General features: G+C 36.8%; 3 protein-coding genes, 2 non-coding genes and 2 pseudogenes across 5 annotated transcripts; all 7 read right to left on the bottom strand.

The window, feature by feature from the left end:
• Window positions 1-787: 787 nt before the first annotated feature.
• TRNAL-CAA (transfer RNA leucine (anticodon CAA)) lies at window positions 788-871 on the bottom strand. The gene has a single exon. It is a non-coding gene; the product is annotated as a tRNA-Leu (tRNA).
• A 1,602-nt stretch (window positions 872-2,473) lies between these two features.
• On the bottom strand, window positions 2,474-2,557 carry TRNAL-UAA (transfer RNA leucine (anticodon UAA)). The gene has a single exon. It is a non-coding gene; the product is annotated as a tRNA-Leu (tRNA).
• Window positions 2,558-2,864: 307 nt separating this feature from the next.
• LOC147289381 (protein DETOXIFICATION 35-like) lies at window positions 2,865-6,185 on the bottom strand. The gene is made up of 7 exons (XM_086235188.1): window positions 5,744-6,185; window positions 4,310-4,935; window positions 4,132-4,188; window positions 3,789-4,027; window positions 3,591-3,709; window positions 3,387-3,473; window positions 2,865-3,279 (listed from the first exon to the last, which is right to left on the bottom strand). The coding sequence occupies exons 1-7, from the start codon at window positions 6,005-6,007 to the stop codon at window positions 3,202-3,204; spliced, it is 1,470 nt and encodes a 489-aa protein (XP_086091314.1). The 5' UTR covers window positions 6,008-6,185; the 3' UTR covers window positions 2,865-3,201.
• Window positions 6,186-9,519: 3,334 nt separating this feature from the next.
• On the bottom strand, window positions 9,520-12,420 carry LOC147289380 (protein DETOXIFICATION 35-like). Its single transcript, XM_086235268.1, has 7 exons — window positions 11,920-12,420; window positions 11,062-11,687; window positions 10,812-10,868; window positions 10,463-10,701; window positions 10,246-10,364; window positions 9,894-9,980; window positions 9,520-9,758 (listed from the first exon to the last, which is right to left on the bottom strand). The coding sequence occupies exons 1-7, from the start codon at window positions 12,178-12,180 to the stop codon at window positions 9,705-9,707; spliced, it is 1,443 nt and encodes a 480-aa protein (XP_086091394.1). The 5' UTR covers window positions 12,181-12,420; the 3' UTR covers window positions 9,520-9,704.
• Window positions 12,421-12,999: 579 nt separating this feature from the next.
• LOC147289379 (protein DETOXIFICATION 35-like) lies at window positions 13,000-14,766 on the bottom strand. Its single transcript, XM_086236337.1, has 6 exons — window positions 14,330-14,766; window positions 14,128-14,184; window positions 13,766-14,004; window positions 13,553-13,671; window positions 13,288-13,374; window positions 13,000-13,120 (listed from the first exon to the last, which is right to left on the bottom strand). The coding sequence occupies exons 1-6, from the start codon at window positions 14,425-14,427 to the stop codon at window positions 13,067-13,069; spliced, it is 654 nt and encodes a 217-aa protein (XP_086092463.1). The 5' UTR covers window positions 14,428-14,766; the 3' UTR covers window positions 13,000-13,066.
• LOC147289378 (protein DETOXIFICATION 35 pseudogene) lies at window positions 14,614-15,329 on the bottom strand (annotated as a pseudogene).
• Window positions 15,330-16,135: 806 nt separating this feature from the next.
• Window positions 16,136-18,487, bottom strand: LOC147289377 (protein DETOXIFICATION 35-like; annotated as a pseudogene).
• Window positions 18,488-20,536: the final 2,049 nt, after the last annotated feature.

The raw sequence follows: 20,536 nt of genomic DNA, 5'->3' as shown, positions 1-20,536 counted from the left end.
CCGGCCACTCTCTCTGCCTCATTCTCTCTCCCCGCCCCTCTCCTCTCTCTCTCTACCACTAGCACCACCGAAACCTCCCCTCCTCAACCCCAGCCCCAACCCCGAAACCCAACCCACCCAGTGAAAGAAAGCCAACCCCTCACTATCTCTCCTCACCCCTCTCCTCTTTCTCTGCCGCCCAGACTCCAGCCCATTGAAGAAGCCAGCCCGAGTTCAAAAAGTCACCTGGCAAGGAACAAGTCCATTGGATAGAAACCTTGATTCAGAGGTCTCAAGATCTTATTTTTAGGATGTGTAGAGAGAGAGAGAGAGGATGAGGAGATTGGGGAAGAAAGGTAGAAGAAGAAGACGGTGGCAAAAAAGGCATTAATTCAGAGTCAATACGTCTAGTGTATATATGTAATAAGCTTGCCTTCCACGTGTGTGTCATTTACGGACAATTTATTTTTTGTTTGTTTGTTGGTTTTGATGTGCCTCTCTCAGTGTGGGTATTTGGGAAGATGAAGAATAGGGGGAGAGAAAAAGAGGAGGCCTGAAAATGCAGTTACCAAACACAATTTCTCATTTTCATTTTCTCATTTTCTGTAAATTCATTTTCTCATTTTCATTTTGCAAAAATGTTTTACAAAAATACTTTTAGAAAATGATACCAAACGAGCCCTTAATTTTTTATATTCGTAAACACACTTGGTAAAGGTTTTAGTCAAGCGTGGAATTTGAACAAATTACACTGACATAGTCACACAATATGAATATTATAAAAAAATGAAAAACGAAAAAAAAGAAATGTCAGAAGTGGGATTTGAACCCACGCCCTCGTTAGAGGACCAGAACTTGAGTCTGGCGCCTTAGACCACTCGGCCATCCTGACTTCGATGTTAACTGGCCTTGACAAAATATAATTATCCATTTTAGAATTATGGGCTTATCACATAAATCCAAAATCGGTAGGCAAATCTTGATGATGAGTTTCCTATTAACTTTTTCTAAGAGATTCACCGAATAACGCTGCTTTTCTCTTGGATGACCATACCATAGATATAAATATATAATAAGAGGACTTTTTCAAGCTTGGACTAAAAGACTTGAGAAAAATAGCACACTTGTCTTTTGGATTTATAGGATTTGATCTGTGGTTGATTGGGATTTGGCTTGGTAATGAAAGTAACAATTAGTCAATTATCAAGTAGAAAACTAGTTTCATGGTTTCCACTACTCTTACTTGTCAAAGCGAATCTCACGCTTTTAAATTTTTAATTAATTGGTTGCTCAAGTGAAGAGTGTTTGGTGAATTGATGTTTACTTACTACACAACTTGCAGAGAAAGAGAGAAATTCTTGAAGCCCCTTTTGTGGTTACTATTCTAACATGCATTGCTCTTAAGTCTACTTTCCTGGGATAACAACTTTTAAATAAGCTTTTAATTATCGCCACAATTAAAGTTTAAAACCGAGCAAGCAAACAACATTTATATCCTCTAATTCTAATGCAAAGACAATTAATCACAACATTGTACTCTTAGAACCTAAATTCCATATTAAAAGTTTGCAACTTTCAGGACAAAGAAAATGAGTATCACATATTGATAACTTATTTTCTCAATACAATAAATATGCTTTTCTTTAATGGTGCGTTTGGATGAAGTAGTTTGAAATTACTAAGAAATTCATAAATGACGGAATTTAAAACGATATAATTTAAAATTCTAGAATATGTAAATTCTCTTGTTTGGATAACATGTAAACATAATGGAGTTTAAATACGAAATTTATGATAGTTTTAATTTTTGATACATTAATTCAAAAGAGTGATGGTGATGGTGGCAACAATAAAAATGATGTTTATGGTGAGTTGACCATATTGGTAGAGGTAATGGCCCACAAGCGGTAGGAGAAATGGTGGTGGCTAAAATTGGGGTGTTGGCGGTGGCGGTGGTGGTGGTGGTGTTGGAAATGGCGGTGATGGTGGTGGCGGCGGTGATGGTGGTGGTGGTGACGATGATGGCGGTGGTGGCGGTCTTGGTGTTGGTGTTGGTGGCGGCAGCGGCAGCGGCAGCGGGGGTGGTGGTGTTAGTGGTGACGTTGGGGGCAATGTTAACATGGTCGACACGATTTATTTTTCTTTTGTAAAAATTGAAATTTTGAAAATGACAAGAATTTAGGTGGAATTTAAAGTTGGAATTTACAGCCTTCAAATCCCAAGTTTTTTTCCACCTAGAATTTACAAAATTCTGTATTTATTGACCCAAATAAGGAAATTAGAGCATGTAATTTATTAAATGCTGAGTTTTGTTTAAATTCCAAGTTTTTTTCCTTCGTCCAAACACACCATAATTTACATTATAATTTCTTGAATAGGAACTTGTGTTGAATTAGATTATTTTTAAGCTAGAGAAGAAAAGGTTGATGAAGAGTAGAGCTTACATAACAGTACTTTTGGCCCAAAAAAATATTAAAATAACCAAAGTTGGAAGTGTCAGAAGTGGGGTTTGAACCCACGCCCTCGTAAGAGGACCAGATCTTAAGTCTGGCGCCTTAGACCACTCGGCCATCCTGACGTTGATGGTCAAGTTCTTTAACAAGATTTATTTATATCTTAATGAACTTGCAATTTGATAATGATTACCTTATGTTTTTTGGTCGGATAATGATTACCTTATTAGCACATAAATCCAAAAAAGGAAGGAAAATTTTGATTACTTTCCCATTCCTTTTTCAAAAGATTTATTGTATTAACACCCTTTCTTTGTAGTTTGTAATGGCCATACATATAATAAGCTTTTTGATCAAACTTGGACAGTTGGATGTGTAGACTTGCACACAGAGATTCTTGAAGCCCTTTTGTTGCTACCATTCTAACATGCATTGCTCTTAACCTGCTCTTTATTTCATTACTGAAATTACTTTTAACTCCACTTTTGTTTCCTCAATTAAGATACAAATTGTTCATGAAAGAGGATCCTTCAAAGGGAAAATTCAGATAACCTATTTAAATCAAAATTGACAGGTACAATGTTATACCAATGACAGGTAATCTGCTTTTGAGAACATTTGGTTTAAAATCGTGACAACACAAAAATTGGAAGAGCACCCTGCAACTCTAAACAATGGCTTACAGTGAAATTCAGGCCAATAAGCCGAGTGCTAAGTGATTTTAGGCACTCGATCAGAATAGTAGTGTGATTTCTTAGGGTGAGAGAGTTCATATATTATCAGCTATGTTCTCAACTTTTATGTCCTGTCCACCCCACTTTTTCATTCTGCCTGTAGTTTGTTCAACCTGCCCAACAAAGAAATTATGATTAATATCTTATTATTTATGAATTGTACAACACACACTGTGCTTATATTTGACTCTTATAAAGTCCTAGAAGATATTTGATTTACCTCCTTGTTCCAGTTGGTTCTGTAAAGTACTATTAGAAGCAGCAAGGTTTGAAGTGCAGTTCCACATATCATGCCTCCCCAAATTCCCTACCATAGTGATCAAATATAGGCATTAAAACTGAATCAATGCCTCCAATAGCTAACAAGCAGAGAACAAATCAGATTACAGCATACAAATTACACTTGACACTTCAAACATTTTACCTTCACTCCCAAGTTTGCTTTATAGCCAAGAAGGAATCCAAGTGGGAGCCCAAAAATGTAATAACAACCCAAGTTGATATAAGCCACAAGTCCTTGCCATCCACCTCCAATAGCAACACCTGAAAACATGAACCCAAAAAGAATTAAAGGGGGTCCAGCACAGAGAGTAGAATTGAGAAAAGCCAAGTAATTTGGTACCTGAAATCACTGGTTGGACACTGTTAAGAACCATGGTGATTCCAAGAAGAAATGCTAGCTTGGAAACAGCTGCTTTCAATACCTCACTGGTTGTGAAGATGACAGAAAAATAGTTTTTGCTTATCAAGATAACAACCATGCAAACAAGTCCAATCAGCAGAGACTGAAGGACTGTCACATAGACAGCGAATTTAGCAGCTCTTGGTCGTCCCAATCCAAGTTCATTGGAAACTCGAACACTGAGAATGGCAGAGAAAGAAAATCAACTGCAGATAATTGTTAGCAGTAGAAAAAAAAAAGCCATAAAAGGTAAAAATTAGAGTTGTCCTTGGTACATAATTACCTTATAGCAGCATTAATTCCAATGAACAGCATTGCTTCCCACCCATTGATATTCATGCTGAAACAACAATTGAATAAGTAAAAATTTGAGGAAAATTTCAAAATCCCCCAATTGAGAAATGAATAAACAGAAACAGAAAGTGACAATCAGCACATAATTGGATATACACTATGCTTACCAAATAGAGAGTGAATCAACAGAAATAACAGCATCACCAAGGTGTCCTGTAAGAATGATTATACTCATCATATACCAAATCTCCAGGCAAAGCATGACAGCTGATTCAAGGGAGAGTTTGACAAAAGCCCAGATGTCTTTGAATGCCAACCATGAGAACCCATTCCAGCCTTCATTGCACCAACCCATTATATAAATAAGTTGGGCAACCACAATTTCCCAACCTGTGATATCAAATGCAATGGCTGCACCATATATGCCCCAATCGAATTTGTAAATGAAGAGCCAGAGCATTACAATGTGGATCATGAGGGCTGTAAATCCAATACATGCAAGAACAAGGACCTTGCTTTGTGCCTGAAGGAATTTTTGGGCAGGGAAATTGATGGCAAGTGAGAATAGCTGAGGAATCACATACACAGTGAATGTGCCAGCAAGGTCAGCCACTTCATCATCCTGCCCAAGAAGCTTTAAGAGTGGGGCAGAGAAAAAGTAGATTGGCAAGAGTACGATACAGGTAGTCCATAGAATGATCCATGACCTTTGCATGTAGACACCAAGCATGTTCACATGTCCAGCACCAAAAGCTTGTCCACAAAGTGTCTCTAATGCACTCCCCATTCCAAGCTACAATGTTGTACAAACAAACGAAAGTAATTAATGAGTATGATATTCACTAAAACAGCAATACTATCTTATAGCCAAGCTTTTTTGCTAAGAAACAACAATGTCATGAAAATAGATATAATATGCCAGGTCAAGGAAGATATAATTTTTTTATTTTTTTACTTTTAATTTTTTGCAAATAATAAAGGTCCCACTATGCTATATTATAGCTTGAGGGCCGAAAGGTATTGTGAACCTAAACCAGACTCCAAAATAACACGAACAGGCCATAATAGTAAAAAAGTGGGTATTCAAGTAAATTTATTGATAAATCAAAGAGGGTCAAAACCCAAAATCTGTCTCTCTCCCTCTGACACACAAAACAAAGTCTCATACTCTCATCTTTAGTTGCCGACTTTTTCTCAACTGTGAAACAGAGTGTGAGAGATTCAAAAGTCGGTAACAAACGCAGATTTGAAATCTGACTTCATTCTCATACCAAGACACTGAGACTGAGGGAAGCATGCATAACAGATTCACAGAAACATCAATACAGTACAAATTTATTTTCTTAAACATGAATTTTGAACAAAAACAAAAACTTTGGAAATGGGTAGCTCCTAATACCCATTACAAAAACAGAGGAGAGGATGAAGAAGAAGACAAATGTAACAGCACAAACACAAAACAAAATCAGAAAATTAGAAAAAAAGACACGAATTCATTGTTAGAAATCTCAATAGTACTATACAGAAGAAAGATGTTTATACAGAAACAAATAAACAATATGCATTTGATGCATTAAAATTGAAGAAAAATGAATACATACCATGAAGCCGAAAGAGAAGGTACTGATGACAGAGAGAGCGATGGAGACGGCAGAGAGCTGGAGGTTTCCGAGATGTCCAACAAACATGGAGGAGACGGCGTTGGTGCCATAGTTGCAGATTATGGTGAAGGAGATGGGCCCCCCTATCTTCCACAGCTTCTGCGTCTCCTTCCACGCCACCGACCTCGCCTCCCGGAAACTCCCTACCGCCTCGTAGTCCCGCACCTCCCCGCCGTTCACTGCCCCCAGCAGTGGAGCCTCCATTACTTTGACACGTGTACGGCCCTGATCAATTGGCTGGAAACGACGACAACGTCGACGATGATGATAAGGCTGATTGGTTTTCTCTACTCTTCTCTTGAATCTCTTGTTGTTGTTGGTGTTGTTGTTGTTGTTGTTGTTGGTGTTGGGTTGGGTTTGGTTTGGTTCACTCGTACTTATAATATTTGTACCTTTTAGAAGTTACAAAGCAGCTAGCTTTTAAGTAGTCAGCACATCCAGTCCAGTCATCCATATATTGTGCATGTCATGTTTTGACTCTAATTACACTATTTCTAGCAAGATAAAACAGTCTGATTACTTACTTAATTAATAACAAAGAAAACATTCCCATCATACATTGAAAAATTAATAGAAAAAACAACAAACATTAAATCAATCTCGTCACAAGACTCATAACTCACGTAGTCTCATCTAACTCTGATGTTACTCATTAGTCATTACCTACAGTAACGACATTAGTTGCTTACACTGGAGATTTGATGGTGTATTATATATATATGAAAATATCTCTTGTATTTTTATTAAATTTGTAGTTCATATCCAATTTTCCAAATATAATTAAATTACACTAATCCATCAATTATGGCATACCCATGAAGGATTTTATGATATGCTCAAGCTCAATCATGTCTACTAATTATGTATCTTAGCCCAAAAAATCAAAGCTAGATAAGCAGCTAGCAGCTACTACTTAGGCCTCTGCAAATCTTACATGTCTCATGCATTATTAAGCTATGCTTTTCTGTGCTCATTTTTCTCCCAACTGCTCATCCATCACGAGGGTTGGCACGTGCTTCTCACTTCTCATTAGTGCACTGTCTCGCAAGTTACAATTCTATATGAAACCTCCAAGCAGAGAGACCCGTGACTATATTGCATTCTCATAATTTATAATTAGGCATTAATTATTACCTAGATCATCACAACTAGTCAATTTAAGAAAACGACTATTTATTCCCCTGCCCCTTTTCATTTTGCCGAGAATCTTATACATTAGGATTTGAACCTACTATACGAAATCATGTATTAATTACAAACAGTCTCATTTCTTTTAAGGGATAAATTTAGATAATTGAACACAACTTATACCGCAAGACAACATTTCTTTAATTATAAATATTGATGTATCGAAAATAATAAATCGATTGGACACTTTTGAGTAGAAGAAATTATATATTCCAAGAAGCGATGTATTATCAACAGTACATGTGGATCTGAACAGAAAAATCCAAATGAACCCCCGTTCTAACCTTAAAGATCCCAACTACCAATCGCTCTGGCATTCGAAGCCTCGTGTGGACCGTCTGGTAGCAAAAGAATACGACGGCCCCAATCAATCAATCTAACTTGTACGTTACGAAGGCTAGTTCTGAATGGTCCACGTGTTGGCACGCCATTCGAGGATTACTTCCAACTTGATGGATTTTCAATTTCCAGCGATTAAAAATGAAACCGAGTTGGTAAGATAACCGGTGCCAAATTGTGCACGTCGCCTGTGCTAACCGCTAACTTCTACGCTCCATAAATGCTAAAGATGAATGGACGTCACTCAAGTCAAGATACTCTGCTTCTTTTTCTTTTTCCTTTTTTGTTTCTTTATTGCAGTTGCAACTTGCAAGACTGTTTCTACTAACAATTTTGGTATTAAAGGTGGAATGATAGGTTAGGAATACCATTCACCTTCTTTAATTTTTTTTATTTTTTATTTTATAATATAAATTTTAAACCATTCATTTTTTAGATTATTCTATAAAAATTATTTATATAAAAAATTATATAATTATAATCAAATAAACAGATAATTTTGTTAATAATTTAATTCACCGTTTTTTTATTTGATAATGATTACATTATCAAATGATTTCCAATTTAGTTAATATTTTACATAAATATCTTAAAAAATTATCTAAAAAATGAACGATTTCGATTATGAAAATATATAGTGAAATGAGAATAATAAAATAGAAGGTCGACAGAGAAAGTGTATAGCATTTCCCATGATAAAAAACTAGGTCTTTCGAAATTATGACAATATTATTAAGGATAGTTTATGAGGTAAACCTTCTAAACACCCATTAAACATATGAGTATGTGAATTATTTAAATGTTGGAATAATTTTCACAAATAAGGAGGAGGTTTATAAAATCAAGAAAAGATTTGTGTAATTTACAAGTATATAGAACCCATTATGATTGTTTTACTTATTTAGGCTTTAAGTACACTTTTTTTTTTAAAGAGTTTTAAGCTTTAGGCTAGTATTCTAGACTGCCTAAAAAAAAAAAGTTAATAACATTTACACCCTCTGAGGTTTATCGTCTTTTTCACATACACCCTCTGGGGTTTCAAAAATTACACATACACCCCATAAGGTTTTGAAACTATTGCGTATAACCCCCTACAAGAGAAAAAAATAAAAAAACAAAAAAAAAATATTTGTATTGAGGTTGGACCTTATACCTTAGCATACTTTTTTGCATAATCTTATTAGGTCATTTCATCCCTTAGCATACTTTTTTGCATAATTTCTCATCATTTTTCGTCTCACTATAGGGGGTTATATGCAATATTTTTGAAACCTCAGGGGGTGTATGTGTAATTGTTGAAACCCCATGGGGTGTATGTGAAAAAACAATAAACATCAGGGGTGTAATTATAATTAACTCAAAAAAAAAAAAAAACTAGACTGTCATTGCCTTCCAAATTCTGATTTGCAGATAATCTGTTTCTGAAACAAGGTGGGCAAATGAAAAATCTGTGTTGGTCCCCTCTTGTTGGGCTCTCCTCTTGTTGGGCATAAAAAAATCTATGTTGGGCTTCCCTCTTGTTGTCCTTTTAGCCTTTGGGCTTTCATCTATGATGGTACATATGTTCAGAACAAACGAAAAATCTGAACATACCAATTACCAACTATATATTATGGAACCCGAATTATCTTTCTCAAAAAAAAAAAAAAAAAGAAAGACCCCAAATTATTTGTCTTTCCTTTTTCTTTTTCTTTTTTTCATAGAAAATTTTGTGTGTTTAAAAGTTTAGGTTGAAACAGCTTGAATTCTCACCTATATGGTTTCGAAGATATGAATGATTTTATTACACTGTCCTTTCTTTATTTCATCTATTTGATTTACATGGAAGTGACATTACTGCCAAAACCAGTAGCCATAAGAAAGGAATATCGCTTGTTGTGAAACGCAACACATCATTGACCGTACAATACTACAATTTATTGTCAAAGTTACCCTTTACTCCAAATCTATTTGTTTCACTTTTAATTTCATTTTGTAAGATATTAGTATTACTATTATTATTGTAAACTTTTGGCTTTAAGTATCTTGGTACTTCTATTTGCACCCATTCGATTACTCAACCAATCCAAAAATTTTAAGAATTTCCCAACTTGTGCATTTAAAGATTAAATACATAAGAAGAAGAGATTGTGGAATTTACATTAGGGTAATATAGTTTCAGTGAGCCAGCGACCATGCAACTGGTATCGTGGAGGCCTGGACGCCACAACTTCTTTGTAATTTTCATTTATTGAAGAATTATTCACTACAGGAGTTGTATCTATATGTATATTACCACGTTAACTATCCCAAAATAAAACTAGGAAACACACCTGTACCTACTGAGAAATAAACTAATAAACCTTAATTCAGCAAACTATTTAATTTCTCAGTTTTAATTTATTTCTTGGCTTCCCCACTTCTTTATGCGCTTTGTTGTTTGCTCCACCTGCAAGTAATACAAATTCAATCATGAAATGCAAGAAGCCAAGAACCATAGAACATAATATACTTATATACATGTATAATATATATGATACCAACACCAAGGGATGGGTTTGCATATGAGATTCTACTTCATTACCTCTTTGTCCCAGTTGGTTCTACAAGTTACAATCAATAGGAAAATGATCTGAAGAGCACTTCCACTCACCATGCCACCCAAGAGTCCCTAGGTTGTAAAATCCAGAATTCAAAGAAAAATTAAGCAGAAATGAGAATTATTAGATAAAGAGAGGATAGGAAGAAAATTAGCCATCAGTGAATAGAATTGATGCAAATCATCATAGCCCTCATCTTAGACACAGGACAATGTGGAAGCAAATTCCCAGTTAAGGTATAATAGTTTTTGAAGTCCTATAGGCAAGAACTGACACCCACCCAATTTAATAAAGCTTTAATCAATTTGTAGAGGAAGATAGAGAAGCTAATATTACCATGACACCTAGATTTGCTTTAAAGCCAAGAAGGATTGCAAGTGGGATCCCAAATAAATAATAACAAACCAAATTTATATAAGCTACCATCACTTGCCATCCACCTCCAACCGCAACACCTGCAAAAATGACCAAGAAAAGGGGTTGGAAGCTTAGCAGTGGAACATTGCATGAGCAGAACTGTGGAAGTGAGCAAAAGCCACACTAAAAGAGATACCTGTTAACACTTGTGTACCGCTAATAAGAAGCATGTTTACACCAAGAAGGTATGCTAAGCGAGCTGTTGCTCGTTGCATTTCTTCACTGTCGGAGAAAATGATGGCAAAGTTGTCTCTCCGTGTGATCATAACAATCATAGATAAAGTCCCAAGAATCAGAGATTGCAATACTGCAGCACAGACAGAGTATTTGGCTGCTCTTGGGTTCCCCTTTCCAAGTTCATTGGAGACTCGAATGCTACATAGGGATCAATACAGCAAAGGAATAATGATAGATCATTAGCAATGTCATAGCAACAACACACAAGCAAAATGGGAAGTACAGTAAAGACACATAGCAGTATTTACCATATAGCAGCATTTATTCCAACCAACAACTGGAGTTCCCAATTCTGAATGTTCATGCTGAAAAGATAAAAATTGAAAGAATGAGCACAAATAAAATGCTAACTTGATCATTTCAGTCATGTCGATGATAACAAGTGCACATCAGACCAAATTAGAGAATGGAAAATTAAAAATGTGTTTTATGGCTTTCATATGTGTTTACAAATTAGTATACAATGCATATGTCTGTTGCAAATTGTCATGATCTTACCATATAGAAAAGGAACCAAGAGCAATCACTGCATTTTCAAGTTGACCTACAAGAATGCTTATACTCATGGGATACCATAGCTCTAGGCAGAACATGATACATGAGGCAAGGGAAAGCTTGAAAAAAGCCCAAATCTCCTTAAATGCAAACCACGAAAATCCATTCCACCCCTCTTTACACAAAACTATAGCATACACAACTTGACCAACTGCAACTCCCCAGCTTGTGATGTCATAAGCCACAGCTGCACCATTTGTTCCCCAGCCAAATACATTGATAAAGAGATAAAGCAGTCCAGTTTGAATAATTAGAGCGACAAAGGCAATCCATGCCATCACGCTAACCTTGCTCTGAGCCTGAAGGAACCTCAGGGTAGGCAAACTGATGGCAAAGGAAAACATTTGAGGAATTATCAATATGCTATATTTTCCAGAAATGTCTGCTATATGATCTTCTTGGCCTAAAATCTTTAGAATTGGAGTGGCAAAAATATAAACTGGTGTGAGGATGATACAAGCTATCCATAGGATAATCCATGAGCGCTGCATATAGATACCAAGTGACCCAACTTGGCCTGCACCATATGCCTGACCACAAAGTGTTCCCAGTGCAGTTGCCATACCTTGCTACATAATAAATTTGTACAATTATATTAAATTAGTCTCTGATTCCTTCAACACAAGTCAAATATAGTCCTTTTAAATGGGAAAAATACATACTCTTTAGTCTTTAGCACCATTTATAAAAGTACTCAATAAGTAATTAAGATACAGTACAAATAGGTACATGTGAATTGATAAATACATATAGAAAACAACTGTGTACATGTGAATGACTGAGGGATGCACAAATGCATACCAGGAAACCAAAAGAGATGCCGGCGATGACAGTGTGAGAAAGGGAAACAGCAGAGAGCTGAAGGTCTCCGAGATGGCCCACAAAGATGGTGGTGATGGACTGAATCAGGTACTGAAACAGACAGGTAAAAGCCACCGGAGCTGCAATTCTCCACAGCTTCACTGTCTCTTTCCAGGAGACCCACATGGCCTCCTCAAAGCTCCTCACTTCCACATAGTCAGGCTCTACTGCCTTGGCTTTCATCACCAACGGTGCTTCCATTTGGTATATACCACACAAATTAACCAGGGATATTATATTCACAAGGGTACGGCCAGTTTCTGTAGCATTATGCTCTCAGTTATATCATTCTTCTTTCTTTTTGATTTGGAGTCTTAAACTTAAAGCCTCAGCAACTTCATTAAGCAAAAAAAAATTGGGGTACACCCAAATTGGAGTGTTCTGTAGTGGGTGAGAGAGAGAGAGAGAAAGCACTGTCCTCAGTTCCTCACTGTATAAAGCAAATTTAGCTATGGTGACAACTGACATAATTGACATTATTATAAATTAACAATGTGTGGTTTGAAACTGATATGTGAAAGTGTGAAACTAGAAGGTCCCATACGTTTGTCCTCAGCTCAATAGTATTTGACGCTTCTAATACCATAACCAACAACCAAAATATCTCATTCTCAAGGTCTCATAGAGCCATAGCTTCACTTAAACCTTTTTATTTTTTTCCTTTTGATAAAATAACCACACCTTTTTGTGCTTTTTATATCTTTTAAAATAAAAGTGATTTCTTTCTTTATGGGAAAATAAAAGTAAAATTGCAAATGGGTTTTGGCGACATTTAAATCTTTAATTTTTTTTTTTTAAAACTCTCTATAGTTTGTGTTAATTAATCTACTGAATTGCTATATGTTGGTCGAGTTGACTCTTTTCTAGTTTTCTCTGACTTGAGTAAGGTATGCCTGAAATTGATCGACTGATTCTATAAAATGATCGACTGATTCTAGAATTTTGCTCGATTGTATCGTTTTCATGCATCTTTTTTCCGTAGCACTGCAAGTGCTAGCTACTGAGAAACAGGCCCAACCGTGGTTTAATTATAATAATTATAATCTAATTAATAGAGGACATCAAAGATCACAAGGACGAGTGAGTTTTAATCTATTTCTTGGCTTCCCCACTTCTTTATGCGCTTTATTGTTTGCTCCACCTGCAATATAAATTCAATCATGTAATGCAAGAACCATATATATAGTGAAATCCATGCCTTCACTTCAATTTTACCAACTTAATTAACATAACATGATATTGGAGTACAAGATTTTACATGCACTTGGACCTTAACATAAATTGATGATATTCTACTTGATTATTTACCTCCTTGTCCCAGTTGGTTCTAAATGTCACAATCAATAGGAATAGGATCTGAAGAGCACTTCCACATATTATGCCAACCCAAAGTCCCTATGTTGAAAAATCCAGAATCAAACAAAAAATAAAGACTAAATTAAGCAGAAATAAAAAAAAAATTATTAGACAAGGAGACAAGGTATAATATATAGTATTTTGAGTCATACTGGTAAGGCCAGCTGGCCTTGATGTTAAAATAATCTGTTGTGGAAGATAGAGAAGCTAGTATTACCATGTCACCCAAATTTGCTTTGAAGCCGAGAAGGATAGCAAGTGGTAGCCCAAATAAATAATAAGAAGCCAAATTTATATAAGCTACCATAACTTGCCATCCACCTCCAATAGCAACACCTGCAAAAGTGACCAAGAAAGGGGACTTGAAGGTTAGCAGTGTAAAATTGCATGAGTACAACTGTGGAAGTAAGGAGAAGCCACACTAAGGTACCTGTTAACACTTCTGCACAGCTACTAAGAAGCAAGGCTACAGCAAGAAGGCATGCTAAACGAGCAACAGCTCGTTGCATATCTTCACTGTTGGTGAAGATGATGGCAAAGTAGTCTCTACTTATGATGATAACAATCATGGATAAAATCCCGAAAACGAGAGATTGCAAGACTGCAACAAAGACAGAGTATTTGGCCCCTCTTGGGTGCCCTTTTCCTAGTTCATTGGAGACTCGGATGCTACAGAGGGAACCATATATGTAGAAATCAGTGAAGGAACAAATGGTAGATCATTAGCAATTTGATCTTATTAGCAGCACCAGCAAAATGGAAAGGACAGTAAAGACATATAGCAGCATTTACCTTATAGCAGCATTTATTCCAAACAACAAACTGATTTCCCAATTCTGAATGTTCATGCTGAAAAATAAAAGTTAATCAATGAAATTGAACACAAATAAAAGGACAACTTAAATTTCAGTCATGGAGATGACTGCATTAATGTGCTTATTGGATTTCATATGTTGTATATGCAAATTGCACAAGCATTGTCATGGTCTCTTACCATATGGAAGAGGAACCAAGAGCAATGACTGCATTTTCAAGTTGACCAGCAAGAATGTTTATACTTCTTCTGTACCATAAATCTAGGCAAAACATCATGCATGAGGCAAGGGATAGCCTGGCAAAAGCCCAAACCTCCTTAAATGCCAACCATGAAAGCCCATTCCAACCCTCTTTACACCAAACTGTAGCATACACAACTTGAGAAATTGCAACTCCCCAGTATGTGATGTCATAAGCTACAGCTGCACCATTTGTTCCCCAGCCAAATACACTAATGAAGAGTTAAAGCAGTCCTGTGTGTATAATTAGAGCCAGAAAGGCAATCCATGCGATCACGCTAACCTTGCTCTGAGCCTGAAGGAACCTCTGGGTGGGCAAATTGATGGCACAGGAAAACATTTGAGGAATTATTTTTATACTATATTTTCCAGCAAGCTTAGCTATATGGTCTTCTTGGCCTAAAATCTTTAAAATTGGAGTGGCAAAAATATAAACTGGTGAAAGGATGATGGAAGTGATCCATAGGATAATCCATGAGCGCTGCATATAGATACCAAGTGACCCAACTTGGCCTGCACCATACGCTTGACCACAAAGTGTTCCCAGTGCAGTTGTCATACCTTGCTACATAAATATAATGTACAATTAGTTTAGACTCTGGTTCCTTTGATACCAAGTTGAATAAAGTTTTTAAATTTGTGTCGATGAATATGATTGAGGGATGTATCGATGCAAACCAGAATACCAAAAGAGATGCTGCCAATGACATTGTGAGAAAGGGAAACAGCAGAGAGCTGAAGGTCTCCTAGATGGCCTACGAATATGGTGGTGATAGATTGAAACAGGTACTGAAAAAGCATGGTAAATGCCACCGGAGCTGCAATTCTCCACAGCTTCACCGTCTCTTTCCAGGAGACCCACATGGCCTCCTGAATGCTCCTCACTGGCGCATAGTCAGGTTCTACTGGGTTGGCTTTGATCACCAACGGTGTTTCCATTTGATATTAATCAGAAGGGTACTGCTATCTAGCTCCAACAAGTAATTAAGGACTTTAATTTTGAGCATTATGCTCTCATATACTTTGCACAAACTTAGTGGTCTGAAACTGATACATCATAGCTAACAGTTGGTCCCATCTGTCGAAGCAGTTTGGCAGACTTGTCATAGTTCACAGTTGGTGATTGTCCATCATGTATTGTTTTCATTTGTTAGGCGTGCATTGTTATATATGTTTGGCGTTTGATGTGTTAGGTACGAAGGGTTTTAGCACCCCAAGTTTGGTCGCTGTGAACTCAACTTAGTTTTCTGGATGCATCTAATTCAGTTCTACCTAAAATTGGAGAAGGAAGGTGTTAACCATGTGGCTTAAATTCAAGTCACAAACATAGTCAATTGCCACTTTATTAGCTTTATCAGCTTATGAGCAAGAATTATGTACTCTTTTGTGATCAATCACTCTTATGTAAATGCAATCTCCTTTGGTCATTAGTGAAATTCTGTCGTCATCTTTGTTCATAAACTGTCTAGAGGCCTAAAATTATGTGTAGTGAGAATTGGTCCATAGAGATGTGTGGTTAATTAGACTCATCAATCAACTATTGTATACCAGAAGGCGTGCTCATGATCATTGCCTTCCTAGAAATCAAGGGCATGAAATCTCAGAGTAGTCTCAGTTCTGGAAAACTATATTATTTAGAAATAAGTAGGGAACATGCATACATGGAGACTGATTAACAGACGAAAAAATAGGAGGAAAGAAAAGCAAAGGCAAGGCAAGGTTTCAACAATGAATAGGCAGAGAATTCATATACTTTCAGCTGTAGTCTCAGTTTTGGTGTCTTGCCCACCTCCTCAAGCGTTTTGTTGTTTGCTCCACCTGCAATTCGATTTCTTAATATAAAATTGCAGAAACATGCAGGGTTTTTTTAAAATTTTTCCTTTGTTACTTGTATATGAATATTATCCAGTCTGTTCGAATTTTGGGGAATGGAAAGAGAGTTGATGAAATTCAGGAACCAAAGTTTGAAATTTTGCAATGAACTTATGATTACCTCTTTGTTCCAGTTGGTTTTGTACAGCACGAGTAACAGAAGTAAGGTTTGGAGAGCAGTTCCACATATCATGCCCCCCCAAAGTCCCTAACATCAATCATAGTATTCATTAACACTAGTGAAGCTACTTGGTCTTTCATTTTTCATAAAAATTTTAAAAAAACTATTACCATCACTCCCAAATTTACAACATGACAAAGAATGTATCCAAGAGGAAGTCCAAAAATGTAGTAACAACCCAAGTTTATATAAGCTACCAATGCCTGCCATCCACCTCCAATTGCAACACCTGCAAGAACAAGCAAAAATTGGCTTAACAAGATACACATATCATATATAATACACATATCATATATAACATTCATTCATAACACAGAGTGAGTGACCTGTAAATTACTGCAGATACCTGATATTACTGGCTGGACACTGTTAAGCAACATGGTTACCCCAAGAAGGTATGCTAATTGAGAGACCGCTTGTTGAAGATCCTTGTCACTTGTAAAAATTATGGAGAAACTGTCTTTGGTTAACAAGATAATGGTCATGAAAAAAATCCCAATTAGGAGAGATTGAAACACTGTCACATAGACACAGTATTTGGCTGCTCTCGGACGTCCTGATCCGAGCTCATTGGAGACACGAACACTGCCACAAGTTACGAATACTTATTAAGAAAATATGGGAATCAGAGAAAGATATATCAGTTCAAGGCTCAAGCAAAGCTTCTTCACCTTATAGCAACATTTATTCCAACAAATAGCATTCCTTCCCACCCATTAATGTTCATGCTATGAAGGAACAAAGAAACCAAAAACCAAGAATGACAAAAAGTTAAGATACAAATTCTCTGCAATTCATGCTTCTATAAATCAAAAGCTTATTATGTAGCAAAAAATGGGTGGAGGTGATTAATTAAGATCTTACCAGATAGAAAGGGAACCAACTGCTATAACTTCATTATCTAGATGACCTGTGACAAGGATTATACTCATCATGTACCAAATCTCCAGGCAGAGCATCACAGCAGAGGCAAGGGAGAGTCTAACAAAGGCCCACATGTCCTTAAATGCCAACCATGAAAACCCATTCCAACCCTCTTTGCACCAACCCATAATGTACGCAACTTGGGCCAATGCAATCCCCCATCTAGTTATGTTAAATGCTACAGCTGCACCTAGTGTGCCCCAATCTAACACAAAAATGAAGAGCCATAGTAGTACAATGTGTACAATCAAAGCCAAAACTGCAATCCATGCCACCACTCTAACCTTGCTCTGAGCCTGAAGGAACTTTTGGGCAGGAAAATTAACGGCAAGTGAGAACAACTGAGGAATTATTTGCTTTGTAAAAGTTCCTGCAAGATTGGCTATGTCATCTTCTTGGCCTAGCAACTTTAAAATGGGTGTGGCAAAGATGTAAATTGGCAAGAGGAACATGCTGGTTACAAATAGGATTATCCATGAGCGTTGCATGTAAATCCCAAGCATGTGAATCTGCCCAGCACCAAATGCCTGCCCACACAGGGTCTCCAGAGCACTCCCCATGCCAAGCTGTGCAGTTCATGAACAAATGTAAGTTTTTCATATTTGGTACATTCTTAGAGTTGCAATTCAATTCAAAAACATACACTTCCTACAATGTATATGTGTGTGTGTGTGTGTGTGTGTGTGTAAATAGTTCATCTACAAGTGAAAAAGGGAAATTTCTCTTGTCAGACAGGTTTTCAGACTCTGTCAATCTGGACCATTAATTACCGTTTACAACATAACATGTCAGATATCTAACAAGAACATATTAAGGGAAGCATATTAACCATGATTCCGTAAGAGAAGGTGGAAATGACAGCGAGAGAAATGGTGATGGCTGAGAGCTCAATAGCTCCGAGATGACCAACATAGAGGCTTATGACTGAGCTAGTCCCATACAGACACAGTAAAGTGATCACCGCCGGACCTGCTATTTTCCACAGCTTCACTGTCTCTATCCAAAACATACACCGAAACTCATCAAAGCTCCTCACCGGGGCATAGTCCTGGTTGCCACCTGACTGCCCAGACTTGTGACTCAACTCGGAGGCTGCTGTGTCGAGTAGTGGCTCCTCCATTAAGTTGGGGTTCAGGTTTGATGTTTGGCACCTTAATTTATATACGTCAAGTCTTGAGAGGATTGCATACAGGTGAAGCAAACTGGGACAACATGCATATTGCAGACATTCTACATTATCTTGAAAATATAGTTAAGTATCACATTATCAGATGCATTCTCAATCATTAATTCTTTTAAATTTTTCTAAGGTACATGGAATATATTAGTTAATGTAAGTTGTTTGGTTTTTTCTCCTGAAGACTTTGATCATAGTCATACATGATGTGTGATGTAATACCAGAAGAATTTATGTGTTAAACTAAACCATCGCGTTCAGTACTTTATGGAATATGATATTAGGATTCTTCAGCCAAAGGAAAAATCCGAGTAAGGAAGGACAAAAAAGAATTAAGGAATTAATGATAGCAATAGAACAAAAAGATGATTTCAAGGATCTTGAGGTAGGAGGGTGGAGGAATCATTCAAGCTGCTAATAGTACCGAAAGTTCAGTTTGAAGAAGTCCAATCTAATCCAAACCCATGGAATCGATGACTCAGTTGGAAAGGACCATGTTTATGGTGAAGAAAGTAGAACTTATGTTTTTTATGGAAAGGATCAAATTTTGTTCACTAAATGCCTAAATGATGTGTCAGTATTTCATTTATTGAAATATGTACGGACACATTATTTAGTGAATAAATTTGATAAATTTGGATATTCTAATATTATTATTTTGATTATAATACCAATGGACCAATCAAGCCAAAAATGAAAAAGATAGCATGAAATCACACACATGGGTTTCACTTGAGATTGAGCCATATTGGGTTTCACTTGGGTGCCATAATTAATTGGAGCCTGCTTGTGTTGTGCGATGATTGCGCCATGTAATCTGAGTGAGGCTGCTGGACGTCACCAAAATCTTGAATATTGAATGCATATTTTGTGGGATGAAAAACCACAATGTGACCCACTTAGCGGCGGTACTCGGTTTTGAAACTTTGAAACTAGGTGCAAATATTTGATTTGGTCCACCATGCTACATGTATCACACCGACTTATATGTGTTATAAGAAGCTTCACCGCCACAAGAATTAGAACAACCCACTACAGACGACTTCAAGTTTTCTTCCATACATTTGGTGATTATGTCTGTAAGAAACAGTTGATTAGGTGAAATCATATTGACCATTACATTGCCAATGGAATTGAATTTGACATAAACAAGTCACTTCTAAATAGTGGACTTCTCATTGTGGTATCAATTGGCCCAGAAACCTTTAAGCCTGCCATGGCCCATAGAACTTGCCATTGGCCCATTTTAGATTAAATAAAATAAAAACTGAAACTAAAAGAAAAGAACACTGAAAGTCTGAAACGGAAGTACAGGTAGTGTGCAAATTACATTAATAAAAGCTTGAAGCGTACGTAAATCTTGGCCATCCCTGGAATTTAACTACGAATTTAACCACTGAGTCACTGACTGATCCATCTGTTGCACTCCGAGATGCAGGTCACGTGGGGTGTGCACTGACAAAGAATACGAAAAACACAAATAAATATTCGACACGTGGTTCTGAGCGAATCTAACGCATGAAATCTAACGGTTCAGATTCGATCACATGGAAAGACCAATTTAGCTCCCCCAATAAGCAATTACGGCGGTCTCAGTGAAAGCAAATGGCTTTTGCAGTGGCGTGTCGATCTGTGGCGTATGCCACACTCTCTCTCTCTGCCGCTCAGTGACTCAGTCACTCACTGGGTATTGCCGGTAATATGTAATAGTCGATTAGAGCTTCAATTTCATGCGCTTTTGGTTGGTTTTGAATATATTGAAGCTTCTCTAACAAATTCCTACCAACTTCTTCTTCATTCTAAGTTTTCACTCCAAAGGAATCGAAAACATTGTAATACATTAAGAATTTTTTTATTTTTAGGAGATTATACAGTCAAATGTTTTTCAAAGTACTATGTCCCATTTTTATTCTCCTTTTTCTTCTTTACCAATAAAGAAATGTCCATTATTTTAAGAGACCCATAGCTATGAAATAAAACTCAAGGGTGCCC

This window comes from Dryas octopetala, chromosome 3, assembly GCF_963921425.1.
Source record: "Dryas octopetala chromosome 3, drDryOcto1.1, whole genome shotgun sequence".
Lineage (NCBI taxonomy): Eukaryota > Viridiplantae > Streptophyta > Magnoliopsida > Rosales > Rosaceae > Dryas > Dryas octopetala.
Note: the sequence above shows the minus strand (reverse complement) of the source record. Positions and strands in the feature narration are given on the sequence as shown.